Genomic DNA, 16518 nt, shown 5'->3' on the forward strand with positions numbered 1-16518 from the left:
TATTAAAGCATCTTCTTAGTAGTCAGCATGAACAAGCAGAAGAAACAAGTCTACATAAACTTAGCTACCGGGAGAGGTAAACACAGTGATGCACAATAGTAGGTGAGAAGTAAATATTAGAAGAGAAAGAGAAACTGAATTCTGATGTACAAATTATGCAGCCACCATAGAAACAAAAGGGAGAATGTAGAGCAGCAAACAGCATCCTTCCAGCTTTGATCTATATGGCCTGAAGGAGAGCAAACATTAGATAAAGTGCTTACAATAATAATACTGAAACAATCTATTGCTGTACAGTGTAGTGAGGAGCATCATTACCTACTGTCTCTGCAAGTCTGACTTTAGGTATTTTCATCTTCAAGGATACCTGTTTTCTCCCTAGTGTATCACTGAGGGTGGCCAGAAACTACAGATGAAATTGTATTACACCAGAAGCCAAACTGTGAACCTATTATTGAAATCACCTTTGCTAGCACTTTGCTCTGTCAGGGAAGTTAAGAAGCAGCAGAAAGGATCTCTTGTTAAGAAGGGGAAGTGCATAAATTAGAGCCTGCCTCTATGGTATTGTGTAAGCCACATTGAGCCTGCAACTAAGTGGGAAAATGTGGGGTATCAATGTGTTAAATAAAATAAATAAGGTCTATAGCACTACATCAGATATGATACTGCACAGACTAGATGAATCTTGTGGTCCTTATCTTCCATCATAATTCACACTTCAGTTCTAGAGCTAGACAGCACTTTTCCATCAACATATGCAAAGATTCATTCATCTGGGAGAACACTGAATGTATGTTAACTGAGTCTTATCACCATTCATTAAATCTAAACAAATCTTCAGTTGCATACTTAGGCCCAGATGCACAAAACTTTAACGACCCTTTAACGAAGAAATTTTCAACCGTAGCATGCATTAAAGGCCATTTTCCGACGACGCTAGCAGCTAACGAAAACGGAATGCAAACGAGTCACTTCCAATTGAAATGTGAACAATTCGCAATGCACTAACCATATCGACGATTGCAACGAATCATTTACCGAGATATATTTAACGTGAAGTCAGACCTGTCATTAAGGCCTGAGCTGTCATACAGACACTGCTCCCCGCTTCTCCCTGTAGCATAAAAATCCAAGCTGGCATGTTTGAAAATAAAAAAAACCCACACAAACACGTGACTCCCCTGCATAAAATTTAAAAAAAAAACAAAACAAAAAGCAAAAAAAGGATCAGGAGGGGGCAAAGGCGCTCGTCAGGAGTGTCCTGTATGGACACCCTTGGGCCCCCCCTCCCCCCGCCTGAGTACTAAACTGCTTACCTTCATATCTATCCTTTAGAAAGATTTTGAAAACTATTTGAAAATTAACACTCTGCTCTCCTCTGAAGCCAATTTCCCGGTTCTGTAAACAACGCTGCCCCAGTCCCCCTCCCTTCCTCTGTTTCCCCCAGGCAGGGGCGGGCCCAGGTCTCTCTGCTGAGCTAAAAGGGATCACAGTGAAAGAGGTCTTTTGTTAGAAAGGGGGGTTTATGAAGGACGTCCTTTTTGGAGTCTTGAGGAGGACGTCTTCAACTGCACTCTCCTGCTAGGATCACAGAGCTAAACGCTTGCACGTCCCAATCCCCCCTCCTCACATGCCCCCGTCTGACGTAAGCAACCTACGTAGGTTGCTTACGTCAGACGGGGGCGTGCCCAGGTCAGGGAAGGAGAGACGTCCTGAAGACTCGCGACGATCAGCTGTTCTACTTGCCCGTGCAGCGCCTTCACACAGAGGTGAGAGGCGCTGTGCAGGCCCGGTAAGGCGGAGGAGGGGGGCGGGGCTGTGGGAGAAACAGAGAGGAAGGGAGGGGGGCCGGGGCTGCTACAGTTTTGATTTTTGTTTTAATTTTTTTATTTAATACATGGAGAAGCAGGGAGCAGCGGCGACCTCGGGCGGGGCAAGGCCGTCCTTACAGGACGCTCATGACGAGCGCCTTTGCCACCTCCCGATCCTTTTTTGCTTTATGCAGGGGGAAGCGGGGAGCCACGTGTTTGTGTTTTTTGTTTGTTTGTTTTGACGTTTGTGGCATGCGCAGAGCAGCCAGCATAACACTTGGCTGCTCTGCGCATGCTTTAGGGGCCGATTACCGACGGGGATTAATGCATTGTACTTTACAATACCGCACCGAACATGTGCGACTTGTATTTTTGGTGCATTCTTCGTTTTTTAAAATTCGTTAAGGACTTTTACGTTTTAGATTTTTTTACGTTTGGTTGATGCATCTGGGCCTTAAACCTTTAACTGGAAAAGTCATATACCATTATCACAGGTTCAGGAATTCGTCCCAGTTTTATGAGGGGGCTTTTGGAGAATTTAAGCGTCGTCACAGGAGCCAGAAGAAAAAGCATTCTGATTTTCATAGCCAGTTGTGGCAGGCTTGAAAATGCTAGTAAACCTAAAAAGAATGAAGAAGGGTTAGTCAACAAGATAATGCTCAACAGCAATTAGGATTGTATCTGTTCAAACAAATTTCTTTTGATAACAGAAATGTCTACGAGGCAGAGATCTACACTATAATATATGTACAGAAGAGAATAGACCTGTCAGTGCAGTACAGACCTTTTAATGGTCTGAGCCTTAAAAATGCAAAGGATGGATCAGGGGCAAGTATGCATATTTTATACCACATTCATACTTTATGAGAGCGGGTCCTGTGTATCTCAGTGGTGGGGGGAACAGATAGTATAGTGGAACCTAGAGTAAAATATTGTAATACTATTGGATTGTGGTTCAATAATGATTTGATAACGAATGTGACTTGAGCAGACTGGATGGACCATGTGGTCTTTATTTGCTGTCATTTACTATGTTACTATGATGATACAGCGACCAGAAGTTTTCTAACAAGTCCTTTATTAGATGCAAAAGGAGGAACCTTCATTTTGTTAACTTTCCAAAGGTTCCCAAGAAGAACCGTTAAAGAAATATTTTTGGATATATTTAAGATCTTGCCAGAGGTTAATTCATCTGTTAACTTCAGCTTGTCATATTCCCTTTGTGAAGGCTGAGATACAAACTGATGAACATAAAGCTGTTTCTCAAATTTCCTTTTACAGTTTGGATTTATCAATTTTTCTGAAACTTCTGTTGAGTCGCCTGAGCGGGAAACACTGATCGTTATCTTTTATTTGAATTGGACAGAAATTTAGGGGCTCTTTTACTAAGCTGCATTCTGCAGCTAACAAAGGGTTTTCAATGCGGTATACAGTAGCATAGGCCTGTGTTACTCACTACTGTACCACAAATGGAGCCATTGCGTTAAAAATCCAACATTAGCTGCCTGATAAGGAAGTGGGCGGCATCTGGGCATGATATGGGAGTGTAGCGGTGTGGTTGGCTCCAACAGCTAGCGAACGGGTGCGTTAGCTGTTGTGACTGACGACAGTGCAGCTGAACTTACTGCCACCTGAAGAGGAGGCAGTAAGTGCAGCTGTGCTGCTGGCAGACTGGTAGTGCAGCTGCAAATATCTTTGCAATGCCGCCTCATCTCCCCAGATCAGATCCCCCCTCTATGCCTCTGTCCCGCCCCCGAGAAGTCTGATGCCTGCAACCCCTGATCATAAACCTGACACTCCCCTCCACCATCTGATCACAATCCCAATGCTTCCCCCATGCCTTGATTACAATCTGCCCCACCCGACACAAAGTCCCCCACTCCCAATACAAATTCTTGCCCCCAACATAAAACAAAGCTCCTCCAAAGCCCTATCCTTCTCCCATCCCCAACTCTTCCCTGAACCTATCAGGGGGTCTTCAATGGTAGCTTAGCGGGACCAGGTGGCAGTGGTTGCCCTCCGCTGCAACAAGGGTTGGTGACATCATCCAATATGGTACCTCAACCCCCTACTAATAGTCTTATGATACTACCGCAGTATTGCAAAAGTATAGCTAGCGACTGAGGCGCTACAATGGATTATGGTTGCCAACGTGGGTAGCAGCGGGTGGCAACCACTGCCGACCGGTTGTCCTGATCTACCACTGAAGATTCCCTATAGATCCACAGTGAGAGTGAGGGGAAGGGGAGGGCTCTGGAAGGCCACGGTTTTATATCAGGGATGGGGACTGTGTTGGGGTTATGATTGGGGTATGCAGGCAGTGTAGTAGATGTGATCGGGGTATGTGGGCAGCACCATAGGTGTGATGGGGGGGGGGGGGGGATTTGGATTGCGGATCTATTAACTGAGTGGGGGAGGAATTGGCTTGGGAGTAGATACTGCAAAGGGGGCTGCACCACAGCAGCAGTTCTTGCTGATTTAACTATTTATGGTGTGCACATAGGTTATTACCAACCTATGTGACCAAAAGGACTACAACAGTTTCACAATTGACAACACTTCATTCCCCATTGACAATAATCTGAAAATTCTAGGTATAATTATAGACAAACATTTAATAGTTGATACTCAAGTTTCCTCAGTAATCACAAAATCTTTCAGGTCTCTTTGGAAATTAAAAAGGATCAGACCTTATTTCTCATCAGAAACATTCAGACTATTGGTACAATCATTAACATTATCCCAATTCAATTACTGTAATGCCATATATGCTGGCTGTATAGAGTACCTGTTGAAAAACTCCAAACAGCTCAAAACACTGCAGCCAGGTTCAAATACAAAATCTCTCATTTTGAAAAGTGCCTCCCCTTTATTAATTGAATTACACTGGCTTCCCATCAATGCGAGAGAATCATCTTCAAATTATGTACCTTTATCTTTCAAATACTAAATGGCACAGCTCCAGACTATATGGCACCATTAATAAACTTATCTCAAAGAAACACTAAATATGAGGCAAGAAAATATCTCAGACTACACCTCCCAAATTGCAAAAATGTGATCTACAAAACTGTCCACTCTGCAGACTTCACTTACCTAGGAACCAAATGATTGAAAACCTTATTATTATTAGCATTTGTATAGCGCTACTAGACTCACACAGCGCTGAACACCTGACACAGAGAGACAACCACCCAAAATAATAAATGTACAAGAATATACTAGATTCTGCAAAATCCTCAAATCGTTCCTATTCAAACAAACCCTCACAAAGAATAACCATATCTCAAACAATTAATTATTACCTGAATTGGTTATTACTCTATCATTAACTTTCTCTTTGCTTCATGTACAATTTCTCATTCATAATAGATTTTCTAAATGTTAAACTTCCATAGTTATCCCAGTATATTTATGATACTATATTGTAAAACTGGATTCTCACAACAAATTACTTTCTTATGCATTATTCTTCGTTATGTATCCTATACTGTTGATTGTAAGCCACACCGAACTCAAACTTGTTTGGGATAATGTGGGCTATAAATGTCACAAAAAATAAATTAGAAAATTAGGTGTTAGTTGATGCTAACAATTGACAATAATTGAAGTTAATTGGCACAAATTTACAGTTGCACAACTGCACTTAAGTTGCTATTCTAGAAACTTAAAATGCAACAACGATACAGTGCAACTGCAAGGGGGCATGCATAGCACTTATACACAGATTCTAGGATACCATCATTTACGCACGCAACTGCAACATTTAATCAGTCATTAACATGGAAGTGGCCACACCTAAATGTTAATGCGTAAATGCTGACTTAACACAAGCATTTTGTAATTGCAATTATCAATATAGAATTTGCATTTAGCATGCAGCATCCCAGTGCCTAAATCGGCAACCTTTTCAGAATTTCCACCTTAGAAGTTTTTTGCATGCCACAAATTTGGGTATGTATCTATTACTTACAAATGTGTGATAACATATGAGACTGCAGGAGAGATTTCCATTTTTTGATTTATAAAGGTGTGTATATGTGATGTAGCACAAGGAATAACCTTAATCCCATCTGTTGTCATGGATTCATGTATTTACATATAAAAAACAAATTACATCTGCAAAGTTCACTTTACCTTCGGTAAGAGTTATTTTTCTTAATCTCAATTCAACATTCTAGAGAACATTGTTAAAATATTATAAATTAATATAGATGGATTTTTGTTGTTTACAGTTTATATCGTGATCAAAACACAGCCAAGTTGGGAATCTGTTATTTAATCTAATAAAAATGTTTTAGAAATCTTCTGGCCACTTTCTCATCTGTTAAATCCAATGTCTTATCTAATTGGAACCTTAGTACACACTTTCTTTGGAAGAAATCAGTGATGCCACAGAAAGCAAAAGATACCTGTAGTAGATATTCTCTGAGAACTACAGGATGAATAATCTCACTGATGGGTGACAATACAATGGAGTCCAGTGCAGGAAATGCCCCCCCAATGTCTATTCTAGAAGAATCTGGAAGCCGCTCACGGTGCATTTGTGTGCCTTCCTCCCTGCTGTCATGCAGAACCAGGTTAGTCTGATGTAATAGCTAATAAAATTCAACTCATCCTGCTGTCCTCTGAGAACACCTACTATAGATGAGTAACTTCATTTTCTCCAAGGACAAGCAGGATATAGTATTCTCACCGATGTGAATTCCTAGTTACCAGTGTCTTAAAAGAAAAGGGGAATGGAACAGAGGCCTAGGCAAGACCTAAAACTACACCAAAAATTAACATAAAAAAAAAAAAAAGTGGACAGCCTGGAACAAATAAGCAACATGGGCCTTGGGGGAAGGGAGGGATTTGGATTCTACACACCAAGTTCTGAAAGACTGTCTGACTAATTGGGAGTCCTGTTATAAGCAATAGTGGGATGTGAATGTGTGGACCAAAATCCTCATTGCAGCTCTGCAGATCACTTTTATGAAGGACGACGTCAAGTGAGCTACTGAGCCATAGTTGTGACATTTTTTTTTAATATTTATATTTTCACATAATCAAGAATACTCTTGATAAAGAAAAGATACAGAAAAAGGAAAGAAAAAAAAAGATTAATATATTCATCATATTACAACGTTATATAAAAAGGAAATAAGTAATCTTTCTGATCTCTAGTCCACTAATAGTATGAGGGACAAGGCACAATTCCATGAAAATTATTCACTAGAAAAATAGAAGAGAAACTAGACCCTTTACACTTGCTAGGGAGTAGATGATGTTATTAATACAGATTGAACAGATGGAGACACCACAGTCCTTGAGTCTAGAAAGGAGGTTAAATGTGTTGGGTCAAAATACATATTTAACCGAATTAACTTTCAGAACACATTTACAAAGAAAAATTTAACAAAAAAAGACCTCCCAATTATAATACCCTAGGGCGAAGCTTAAGAAATAGTTGCTGCCGCTTTTGGGTTGTTCATGCCACATCTGGAAACTCTAATCTTATAGTTCATGAAAAGTTCTTCTCTGTGTCGGGAAAATTGCTTTAGAAGTCAATCTCGATCGGGCTGCAACACAAATGTTACTATTAATGTTGTCAGTTTAACACCCTGCTCATTCTCTTCAATCAATTGTTTAAGATTTAAGGTATCAAAAGAGACATCTACCTGTATCTCCGCTTCCTGGCTGGAAAATGCCGACGCTCCTTTGTCGTGACCTGTCCCCGCTGAGCGGAGTCCTCCACGAGCGTCATTGCACGGGGGCTCCAGCACACTCTGCGGGTCCAACGCCGGTGTAGGAGGCGGACTCCGAAGATCTGGGCTAAGCGAGATGTCGACCTCAAGCTCAGGTAGTGGGTCTCCTTCCACCACTGCCTCCAGCAGCGAAAAATCTTGCCCTGAGATTCGTCCAGTTGCAGTGTAGCGGTCCATCAGTCCGACCCTCTGAGCAGCAGGTGTTGCAGGGCCAACACGCTGCTTACTCCTCCTCTTAGGCATACAGGTAAGAAGAACGCTTACACTAGGAAAAAGTTTGGGTAGGAGAGAGAGACGCTTCCTGCGTTCTCTTCAAGACGCCATCTTGTCCCCAGTTTTCAGTTCTGACATTTGAGCCACGACATAACCTTCCAGAGTCAGCCCAGCCTTGATATAAGTAAAGCAGGTGTGATCTGCCAACTAATTCAGAACACTGGAGTTTACCAATAGAAGGTCCCATTCTGGGCCACGTGATGCTCTTGCACTGAACAAACATTCCCACGACCAACTCTGGGGCATCGTCCCCCAATATCCAGTCTAATCAGCCTGATCATTCTTCATAGCATCTATATATTTCTAGCAAAATGTGCCTGGTTTACCTTTCTGCTCATCCGCAAACCATACCAGCTTGTCCTTCCCACAGTATGACTGCTAGATTCTTTCGAGGACTGAGGGAGAAGACTCAGGCCTCCGTAACCAAGATGGCTTGACATGCCACCAGGCCCTGTTTTCACTCTATATAAGGCAGTGGTGAAAGAAACAATATCTCACTGCCGTTATGGAGGAGAAGTTGTCTGCTGCGATTCAGGAAATAAAAGAAGGTAATCGCATACAACAAGCGGAGGATCATATTGCGCAACAAGAATACAGAGCCTTGAATCTGCTAACAGATATTACAGACAGAATTGAGGACTACGAGAACAGAGGACAGTAACAATCTTCGCTTTATTGGCATTTCTTCCTTCATTACAGACCAAGCTCTACGATCTACCCTAGAAACATGGTTACCAGTAGCACCAGGCTTGACAGCTTGCTGGAAGCCTGAAAAAATATTGAATATGCACACCACCTAGGTCAACAGAGAGAGGGGGCAGTAGACCACATGCTGTCTTCGCTAGATTTTTTAACTCTTCAGAAAAGGAAGATATCTTACGGAAATACTGCAAACAGAGGGAGCTTAAATTCCAAGATGTCAAAGTACTGGTGTTTCAGGATTTCTCCCCTCAAGTGTTGGCGAAACGCAAAGCAATGGCACCCGTATGCACTGAGCTTTTCAACAAGAAGATTAAATTCTCCTTGCTCTACCCAGTGCGTGCTTGGATATAGCATGACAAGATTTTTTTTTCTTGACAATGTGAAAGAACTACAGCAACTTATGCAGCGCCTGCCTCCATATACTATGTATATACGGCCTCACCCAGAGTTAGAAGGGAAGATGTCTGGCTGGCTTGGATATTCATTTACTGAGTTTATTTATTCACAGCTGTGTGCCTGCAATCGCACTACAGCGGCAGAGTAGCGGCAGGTTTTGATTCACCTTACCTCTATATGACTGCAACTCTTCCGTTCTCCGATTCCCTAAATGTGTTTGTGCCACATGAACTTAATCGTACACAACATCAGCCTGTATTTGTTCACACCGGAGCCTGCAAAGGCCTCGCCGGTACTATGTAAGCCACACTGAGCCTACAAATAGGTGGGAAAATGTGAGATACAAATGTAACAAATAAACAAACAAACGTCTTTTGACTCTTGCTTGGGTCTCTGGGCCCTGCATGGTGTCTTATCCACGTGGACTAGCTTGTGGAGGGGCACTGTATATGCTCGTGGTCCGTGAAGAAACATCGAGTTCACTGTTTGCTTCTACGCTCAGTCAGGAACCTGCTAATTATTTTGGTTATTTTGCATAGGCTGTAATTTTGTTTGTTTTGTTCACTGCTTAATAGAGGGGCCTTAAGGAGCTGAGGAAACTTACTTATGGGAGGGCTGAAGAGATTGCTCTGGTTACTGTGTTGGAGTTTGACTGTGCTTAAGTGGGAGATGCATTGGGAGTTTGAAGAGAATGGGGCTTCATTTGCATATTCGTACAATGGGGTGGTTATGTTTCCTATGTTTATTTATTTTTGCAGAGGCTATGAGGTGGGATACAGAACGACGTTCTGGAGAGGCGGGGCAGGGGTATGGCTGGAGACCCCAGATGCCGAGCAATTAACTACTTTGTCTTTTTCTCTGTCACTCTCCTTGATAGATAATGGCTAATCTTAAAAATTGTTACTATGAATGTGGATGGGATACACTCCCCAGTTAAACGAACAAAAGTTCTCTTTTGAAAAGGGAGCGGATTGATGTTGCAAGAAACACACTTGAATAGCATGGAACACCAAAAGCTGCGAAGGGAACTGGGTGGGACCTTTGGGTTTTTCCACCTTTTCCTCAACAGAGAGGAGTAGCCATTTTATTTTTACACTAGTAAAAAAGGCCCGTTTCTGACACAAATGAAACGGGCGCTAGCAAGGTTTTCCTCGGAGTGTGTATGTTTGAGAGAGTGTATGTGAGAGTGACTGTGTGTGAGAGAGTGAATGTGCGAGTGTGTGTGTGTGACAGAGTGAGTCTGGGTGCGAGTATGTCTGTGAGAGAGAGAGAGTGTGTGTGTGTGTGTGTGTGAGAGTGAGTCTGGGTGCGAGTATGTCTGTGAGAGAGAGAGAGTGAGTCTGGGTGCGAGTATGTCTGTGAGAGAGAGAGAGTGTGTGTGTGTGAGAATGAGAGTGTATGCAAGTGCGTATGTGAGACAGTGTGAGAGAGAGTGTGTGTGTGTGAGAATGAGAGTGTATGCAAGTGCGTATGTGAGACAGTGTGAGAGAGAGTGTGTGTGTGTGAGAATGAGAGTGTATGCAAGTGCGTATGTGAGACAGTGTGAGAGAGAGAGTGTGTTTCACACAAATACAGTGTGTGCTAGAGAGACAGAGTGTGTGTGAGAGAGAGAGAGAGAGAGAGAGACACTGACTTGAGAGAGAGAGAGAGAGAGAGAGACATTGACTGTGAGAGAGAGAGAGAGAGAGAGAAAGACATTGACTGTGAGAGAGAGAAAGACATTGACTGTGAGAGAGAGAGAGAGAAAGACTTTGACTGTGAGAGAGAGAGAGAGAGAGAAAAAGACTGACTGTGAGAGAGAGAGAGAGAGAGAGAGAAAGACTGACTGTGAGAGAGAGAGAGAGAGAGAAAGAAAATTAACTGTGAGCAAGAGAGAGAGAGAGAGAGAGATAGAGATAGAGAGAGAGAGATAGAGGAGAGGAGAGAAAGACTTGACTTTGAGAGATGAGATGAAGAGAGAGAGAGAGAAAGACTGACTGTGAGAGAGAGAGAGAGAAAGACATTGACTGTGAGAGAGAGAGAGAGAAAGACATTGACTGTGAGAGAGAGAGAGAGAAAGACATTGACTGTGAGAGAGAGGAGAGAGAGAGAGAGAGAGAGAGAGAGAGAAAGCCGACTGTGAGAGGAGAAGGGGAGAGGAAAGACACCATGACTGACTGTGAGAGAGAGAGTAAGACATTGAACTGTGAGAGAGAGAGAAGAGAAAGACAATTGGAAACTGTTGAGAGGAGAGAGAGAGAGAGAGAGAGAGAGAGGAGAGAGGAGAGGAGAGAGAGAAGAGAGAGAGAAAGACTGACTGGGAAGAGAGGAGAGGAGAGAACGACTGACTGTGAGAGAGAGAGAAAGACATTGACTGGTGGAGAGAGAGAGAGAGAAAGACATTGACTGTGAGAGAGAGAGAGAGAGAGAGAGAGAGAGAGAGAGAGAGAGAGAGAAAGCCGAGAAACCTCGTGTGGTTGGTCACTTCTGCTTGTGGCGAACCCGGAAGTACGTGATGTCAATTCAGGAGATGGATACAGAGAACAGGAATGCCTCAGCCATGCAGTCAGCTTCAGAATGTTGGAGGTGCGTTTTATTATATAGGATAAGCATCTCCCCTTCACCTTGCACAAACAATTAAGGGATCCAGATGGTAGATTCCTGATGGTTGGGGAACTGTGGGGACAAAGACGATCATAAAAAAACTATCATAAACATTGGTACCATATACATTCCCAAGCTTTACTATTACCCGACTCAATTTGAGGGCTACCAAATAATACTAAGTGGGGACTTTAATATAGTGGTGGATGCCCAGATAGACTGTAACCCCCCCCCCCCCCCCCCCCCCCCCCCAGAGCTCCTATGCGGAATGCTAAACATAAAGGTCTTAATTTTCTCTTGGACAACCTTCATTTGGTGGACACATGGAGGGAATTACATCACGATACTCTAGATTACACCTTTTTTTCTCATTCTTAGTTGGTCTATTCTAGGTTGGATTACCTTTTAGTATATCCCTCCCTTTTTTCCAGGGTGCAGCAGGTGGATATCCTACCAGTGTCATCTGTCCATGCTTTGGTTTCCATGCTGTTTCAGTTCATTCCGGTACAGGGTGAAAGGGTGTGGAGGGTGTCCCCTTCCTTGTATTCTGATCCAAATTTCACGTCCTTTTAAAAACGAAATGGCAGGAGTACAAATCTTTTAATAATGCCAGGGAAGTTTCTGCACTTACCTTGTGGGGGGGCGGAAAGGCAGTACTGAGAGGCCATATTATTGGCATACACGGCTCGTAAGCAGCAACAGCAGGAAGAAGAAAATTTTAGATCTCACTAACCACCTACGAGCTACTAGGGGCTCAACATATTAAGACACCCACATCTGCCCTTCTACAACAAATTCAGGACTGCTGCATCGTCAGGCGGAGCGGATACCTTTCTTTCAAAACTTCACTTTCCATTGATGGGGTAACAATACGGGTAAACTGTTAGCTAGATTAACACGGGCCGTCAAAACTAAAAATGTGATCACGAAAGTTAAAGATAAACATGATACCTTATGTACTAGACATGCAAACATTGCCAATCAATTTGCCCTTTTCTACCAATCCCTCTATTCCACTCGAGGATGGAGAGGCTAAGACCCGCATCTTTCACAATCTGAAATTCCCAAAGTTAAACAGAATAAAAGTATCTATTTAGCAAATTTGCTTTTTCTTCATTATTATCCACATAGCGGTTCGCAGTATCTTTTAGTCTCACAATTCCCTTTTTAGTCATTCTCCTTTCACTAATATACCTGAAGAAATTTTTGTCACCCCTTCTTACATTTCTAGCCATTTGTTCTTCCGCTTGCACTTTTGCCAGACGTATCTCTCTCTTGGCTTCTTTCAGTTTCATCCGGTATTCCTCCTTGTGTTCCTGTTCTTGAGTTTTTCTGTATTTTTGGAACGCTAAATCTCAAGCCTCGTAGCTTAATGCCCCAATAGCATTGAAGGAGATCACTAGGGCAATTAAAGCAATTCACCTTACTAAATCCTCAGGCCCAGACAGGTTGGGACCCGAATTCTATAAAATATTGCAGGGTGAGGTGGATACCACACTGAAGGATCATTTTCATGGTCTACTCCAGAATCCCCCTGTGAAGTCAGAGTGCAATACGGCCCACGTAGTTGTTCTGCCTAAACCGGGGCGGGCGGCATCAGTTGGGTTCGTATAGACCCATATCTTTACTCAATCAAGAGTGAAGGAGTGGCCTAGTGGTTAGGGTGGTGGACTTTGGTCCTGGGGAACTGAGAAACTGAGTTAGATTCCCACTTCAGGAACAGGCAGCTCCTTGTGATTCTGGGCAAGTCACTTAACCCTCCATTGCCCCATGTAAGCCGCATTGAGCCTGCCATGAGTGGGAAAGCGTGGGGTACAAACGTAACAAAAAATAAACAACAAAATTACTGGCTAGTATTTTGGCCTCCAGACTGAACAGATTGTTGCCTTTGCTGATCCACGAAAATCAGGTAGGCTTTGTACTGGGGCGGTATACCTGTATGAACATCTTGACGGTTGTAGTGGTGTTGCATTCTAAGACCTCCCTGGAAGATAAAGCGAATGCTACATACCTGTAGAAGGTATTCTCCGAGGACAGCAGGCTGATTGTTCTCACTGATGGGTGACGTCCACGGCAGCCCCTCCAATCGGAAACTTCACTAGCAAAGGCCTTTGCTAGTCCTCGCGCGCCCATGCGCACCGCGCATGCGCGGCCGTCTTCCCGCCCGAACCGGCTCGTGTTCGTCAGTCCCATATGTAGCAAGACAAAGCAAGGGAAGACACAACTCCAAAGGGGAGGCGGGCGGGTTTGTGAGAACAATCAGCCTGCTGTCCTCGGAGAATACCTTCTACAGGTATGTAGCATTCGCTTTCTCCGAGGACAAGCAGGCTGCTTGTTCTCGCTGATGGGGTATCCCTAGCCCCCAGGCTCACTCAAAACAACAACCATGGTCAATTGGGCCTCGCAACGGCGAGGACATTACTGAGATTGACCTAAAAAATTTACCAACTAACTGAGAGTGGAGCCTGGAACAGAACAAACAGGGCCCTCGGGGGGTGGAGTTGGATCCTAAAGCCCGAACAGGTTGTGAAGCACTGACTGCCCGAACCGACTGTCGCGTCGGGTATCCTGCTGCAGGCAGTAATTAGATGTGAATGTGTGGACAGATGACCACGTCGTAGCTTTGCAAATCTCTTCAATAGTGGCTGACTTCAAGTGGGCTACCGACGCAGCCATGGCTCTAACATTATGAGCCGTGACATGACCCTCAAGAGCCAGCCCAGCCTGGGCGTAAGTGAAGGAAATGCAATCTGCTAGCCAATTGGATATGGTGCGTTTCCCCACAGCCACTCCCCTTCTGTTGGGATCAAAAGAAACAAACAATTGGGCGGACTGTCTGTGGGGCTGTGTCCGCTCCAGATAAAAGGCCAATGCTCTCTTGCAGTCCAATGTGTGCAGCTGACGTTCAGCAGGGCAGGAATGAGGACAGGGAAAGAATGTTGGCAAGACAATTGACTGGTTCAGATGGAACTCCGACACAACCTTTGGCAAGAACTTAGGGTGAGTGCGGAGGACTACTCTGTTATGATGAAATTTGGTGTAAGGGGCCTGGGCTACCAGGGCTTGAAGCTCACTGACTCTACGAGCTGAAGTGACTGCCACCAAGAAAATGACCTTCCAGGTCAAGTACTTCAGATGGCAGGAATTCAGTGGCTCAAAAGGAGGTTTCATCAGCTGGGTGAGAACGACATTGAGATCCCATAACACTGTAGGAGGCTTGACAGGGGGCTTTGACAAAAGCAAACCTCTCATGAAGCGAACAACTAAAGGCTGTCCTGAGATCGGCTTACCTTCCACACGGTAATGGTATGCACTGATTTCACTAAGGTGAACCCTTACAGAGTTGGTCTTGAGACCAGACTCAGACAGGTGCAGAAGGTATTCAAGCAGGGTCTGTGTAGGACAAGAGCGAGGATCTAGGGCCTTGCTGTCACACCAGACGGCAAACCTCCTCCACAGAAAGAAGTAACTCCTCTTAGTGGAATCTTTCCTGGAAGCAAGCAAGATACGGGAGACACCCTCTGACAGACCCAAAGAGGCAAAGTCTACGCTCTCAACATCCAGGCCGTGAGAGCCAGGGACCGGAGGCTGGGATGCAGAAGCGCCCCTTCGTCCTGTGTGATGAGGGTCGGAAAACACTCCAATCTCCACGGTTTTTCGGAGGACAACTCCAGAAGAAGAGGGAACCAGATCTGACGCGGCCAAAAAGGAGCAATCAGAATCATGGTGCCTCGGTCTTGCTTCAGTTTCAACAAAGTCTTCCCCATCAGAGGTATGGGAGGATAAGCATACAGCAGACCCTCCCCCCAGTCCAGGAGGAAGGCATCCGATGCCAGTCTGCCGTGGGCCTGAAGCCTGGAACAGAACTGAGGGACTTTGTGGTTGGCTCGAGATGCGAAGAGATCTACCAAGGGGGTGCCCCACACCTGGAAGATCTGCCGCACTACACGGGAAATGAGCGACCACTCGTGAGGTTGCATAATCCTGCTCAACCTGTCGGCCAGACTGTTGTTTACGCCTGCCAGATATGTGGCTTGGAGCATCATGCCGTGACGGCGAGCCCACAGCCACATGCTGACGGCTTCCTGACACAGGGGGCGAGATCCGGTGCCCCCCTGCTTGTTGACGTAATACATGGCAACCTGGTTGTCTGTCTGAATTTGGATAATTTGGTGGGACAGCCGATCTCTGAAAGCCTTCAGAGCGTTCCAGATCGCTCGTAACTCCAGAAGATTGATCTGCAGATCGCGTTCCTGGAGGGACCAGCTTCCTTGGGTGTGAAGCCCATCGACATGAGCTCCCCATCCCAGGAGAGACGCATCCGTGGTCAGCACTTTTTGCGGCTGAGGAATTTGGAAAGGACGTCCCAGAGTCAGATTGGACCAAATCGTCCACCAATACAGGGATTTGAGAAAACTCGTGGAAAGGTGGATCACGTCTTCTAGATCCCCAGCAGCCTGAAACCACTGGGAAGCTAGGGTCCATTGAGCAGATCTCATGTGAAGGCGGGCCATGGGAGTCACATGGACTGTGGAGGCCATGTGGCCCAGCAATCTCAACATCTGCCGAGCTGTGATCTGCTGTGACGCTCGCACCCGCGAGACAAGGGACAACAAGTTGTTGGCTCTCGCCTCTGGGAGATAGGCGCGAGCTGTCCGAGAATCCAGCAGAGCTCCTATGAATTCGAGTTTCTGCACTGGGAGAAGATGGGACTTTGGATTATTTATCACAAACCCCAGTAGCTCCAGGAGGCGAATAGTCATCTGCATGGACTGCAGGGCTCCTGCCTCGGATGTGTTCTTCACCAGCCAATCGTCGAGATATGGGAACACGTGCACCCCCAGCCTGCGAAGTGCCGCTGCTACTACAGCCAGCACTTTGTGAACACTCTGGGCGCAGAGGCGAGCCCAAAGGGTAGCACACAGTACTGGAAGTGACGTGTGCCCAGCTGAAATCGCAGATACTGTCTGTGAGCTGGCAGTATCGGGATGTGAGTGTAGGCGTCC

General features: G+C 44.8%; 1 protein-coding gene across 3 annotated transcripts in view; it reads right to left on the reverse strand.

The window, feature by feature from the left end:
* The window catches only part of LOC115470132 (lysosomal acid lipase/cholesteryl ester hydrolase-like), a 208158-nt gene that overhangs the window by 109890 nt on the left and 81750 nt on the right, over positions 1 to 16518 (reverse strand). For all 3 annotated transcript variants that reach the window (XM_030203069.1, XM_030203068.1, XM_030203071.1), the window contains exon 6: positions 2295 to 2431. In XM_030203069.1, the coding sequence (XP_030058929.1) occupies positions 2295 to 2431 (137 nt within the window). The remainder of the gene's footprint in view (positions 1 to 2294; positions 2432 to 16518) is intronic.

The sequence above is a fragment of the Microcaecilia unicolor genome, chromosome 5 (assembly GCF_901765095.1).
Source record: "Microcaecilia unicolor chromosome 5, aMicUni1.1, whole genome shotgun sequence".
NCBI classification, from domain to species: domain Eukaryota; kingdom Metazoa; phylum Chordata; class Amphibia; order Gymnophiona; family Siphonopidae; genus Microcaecilia; species Microcaecilia unicolor.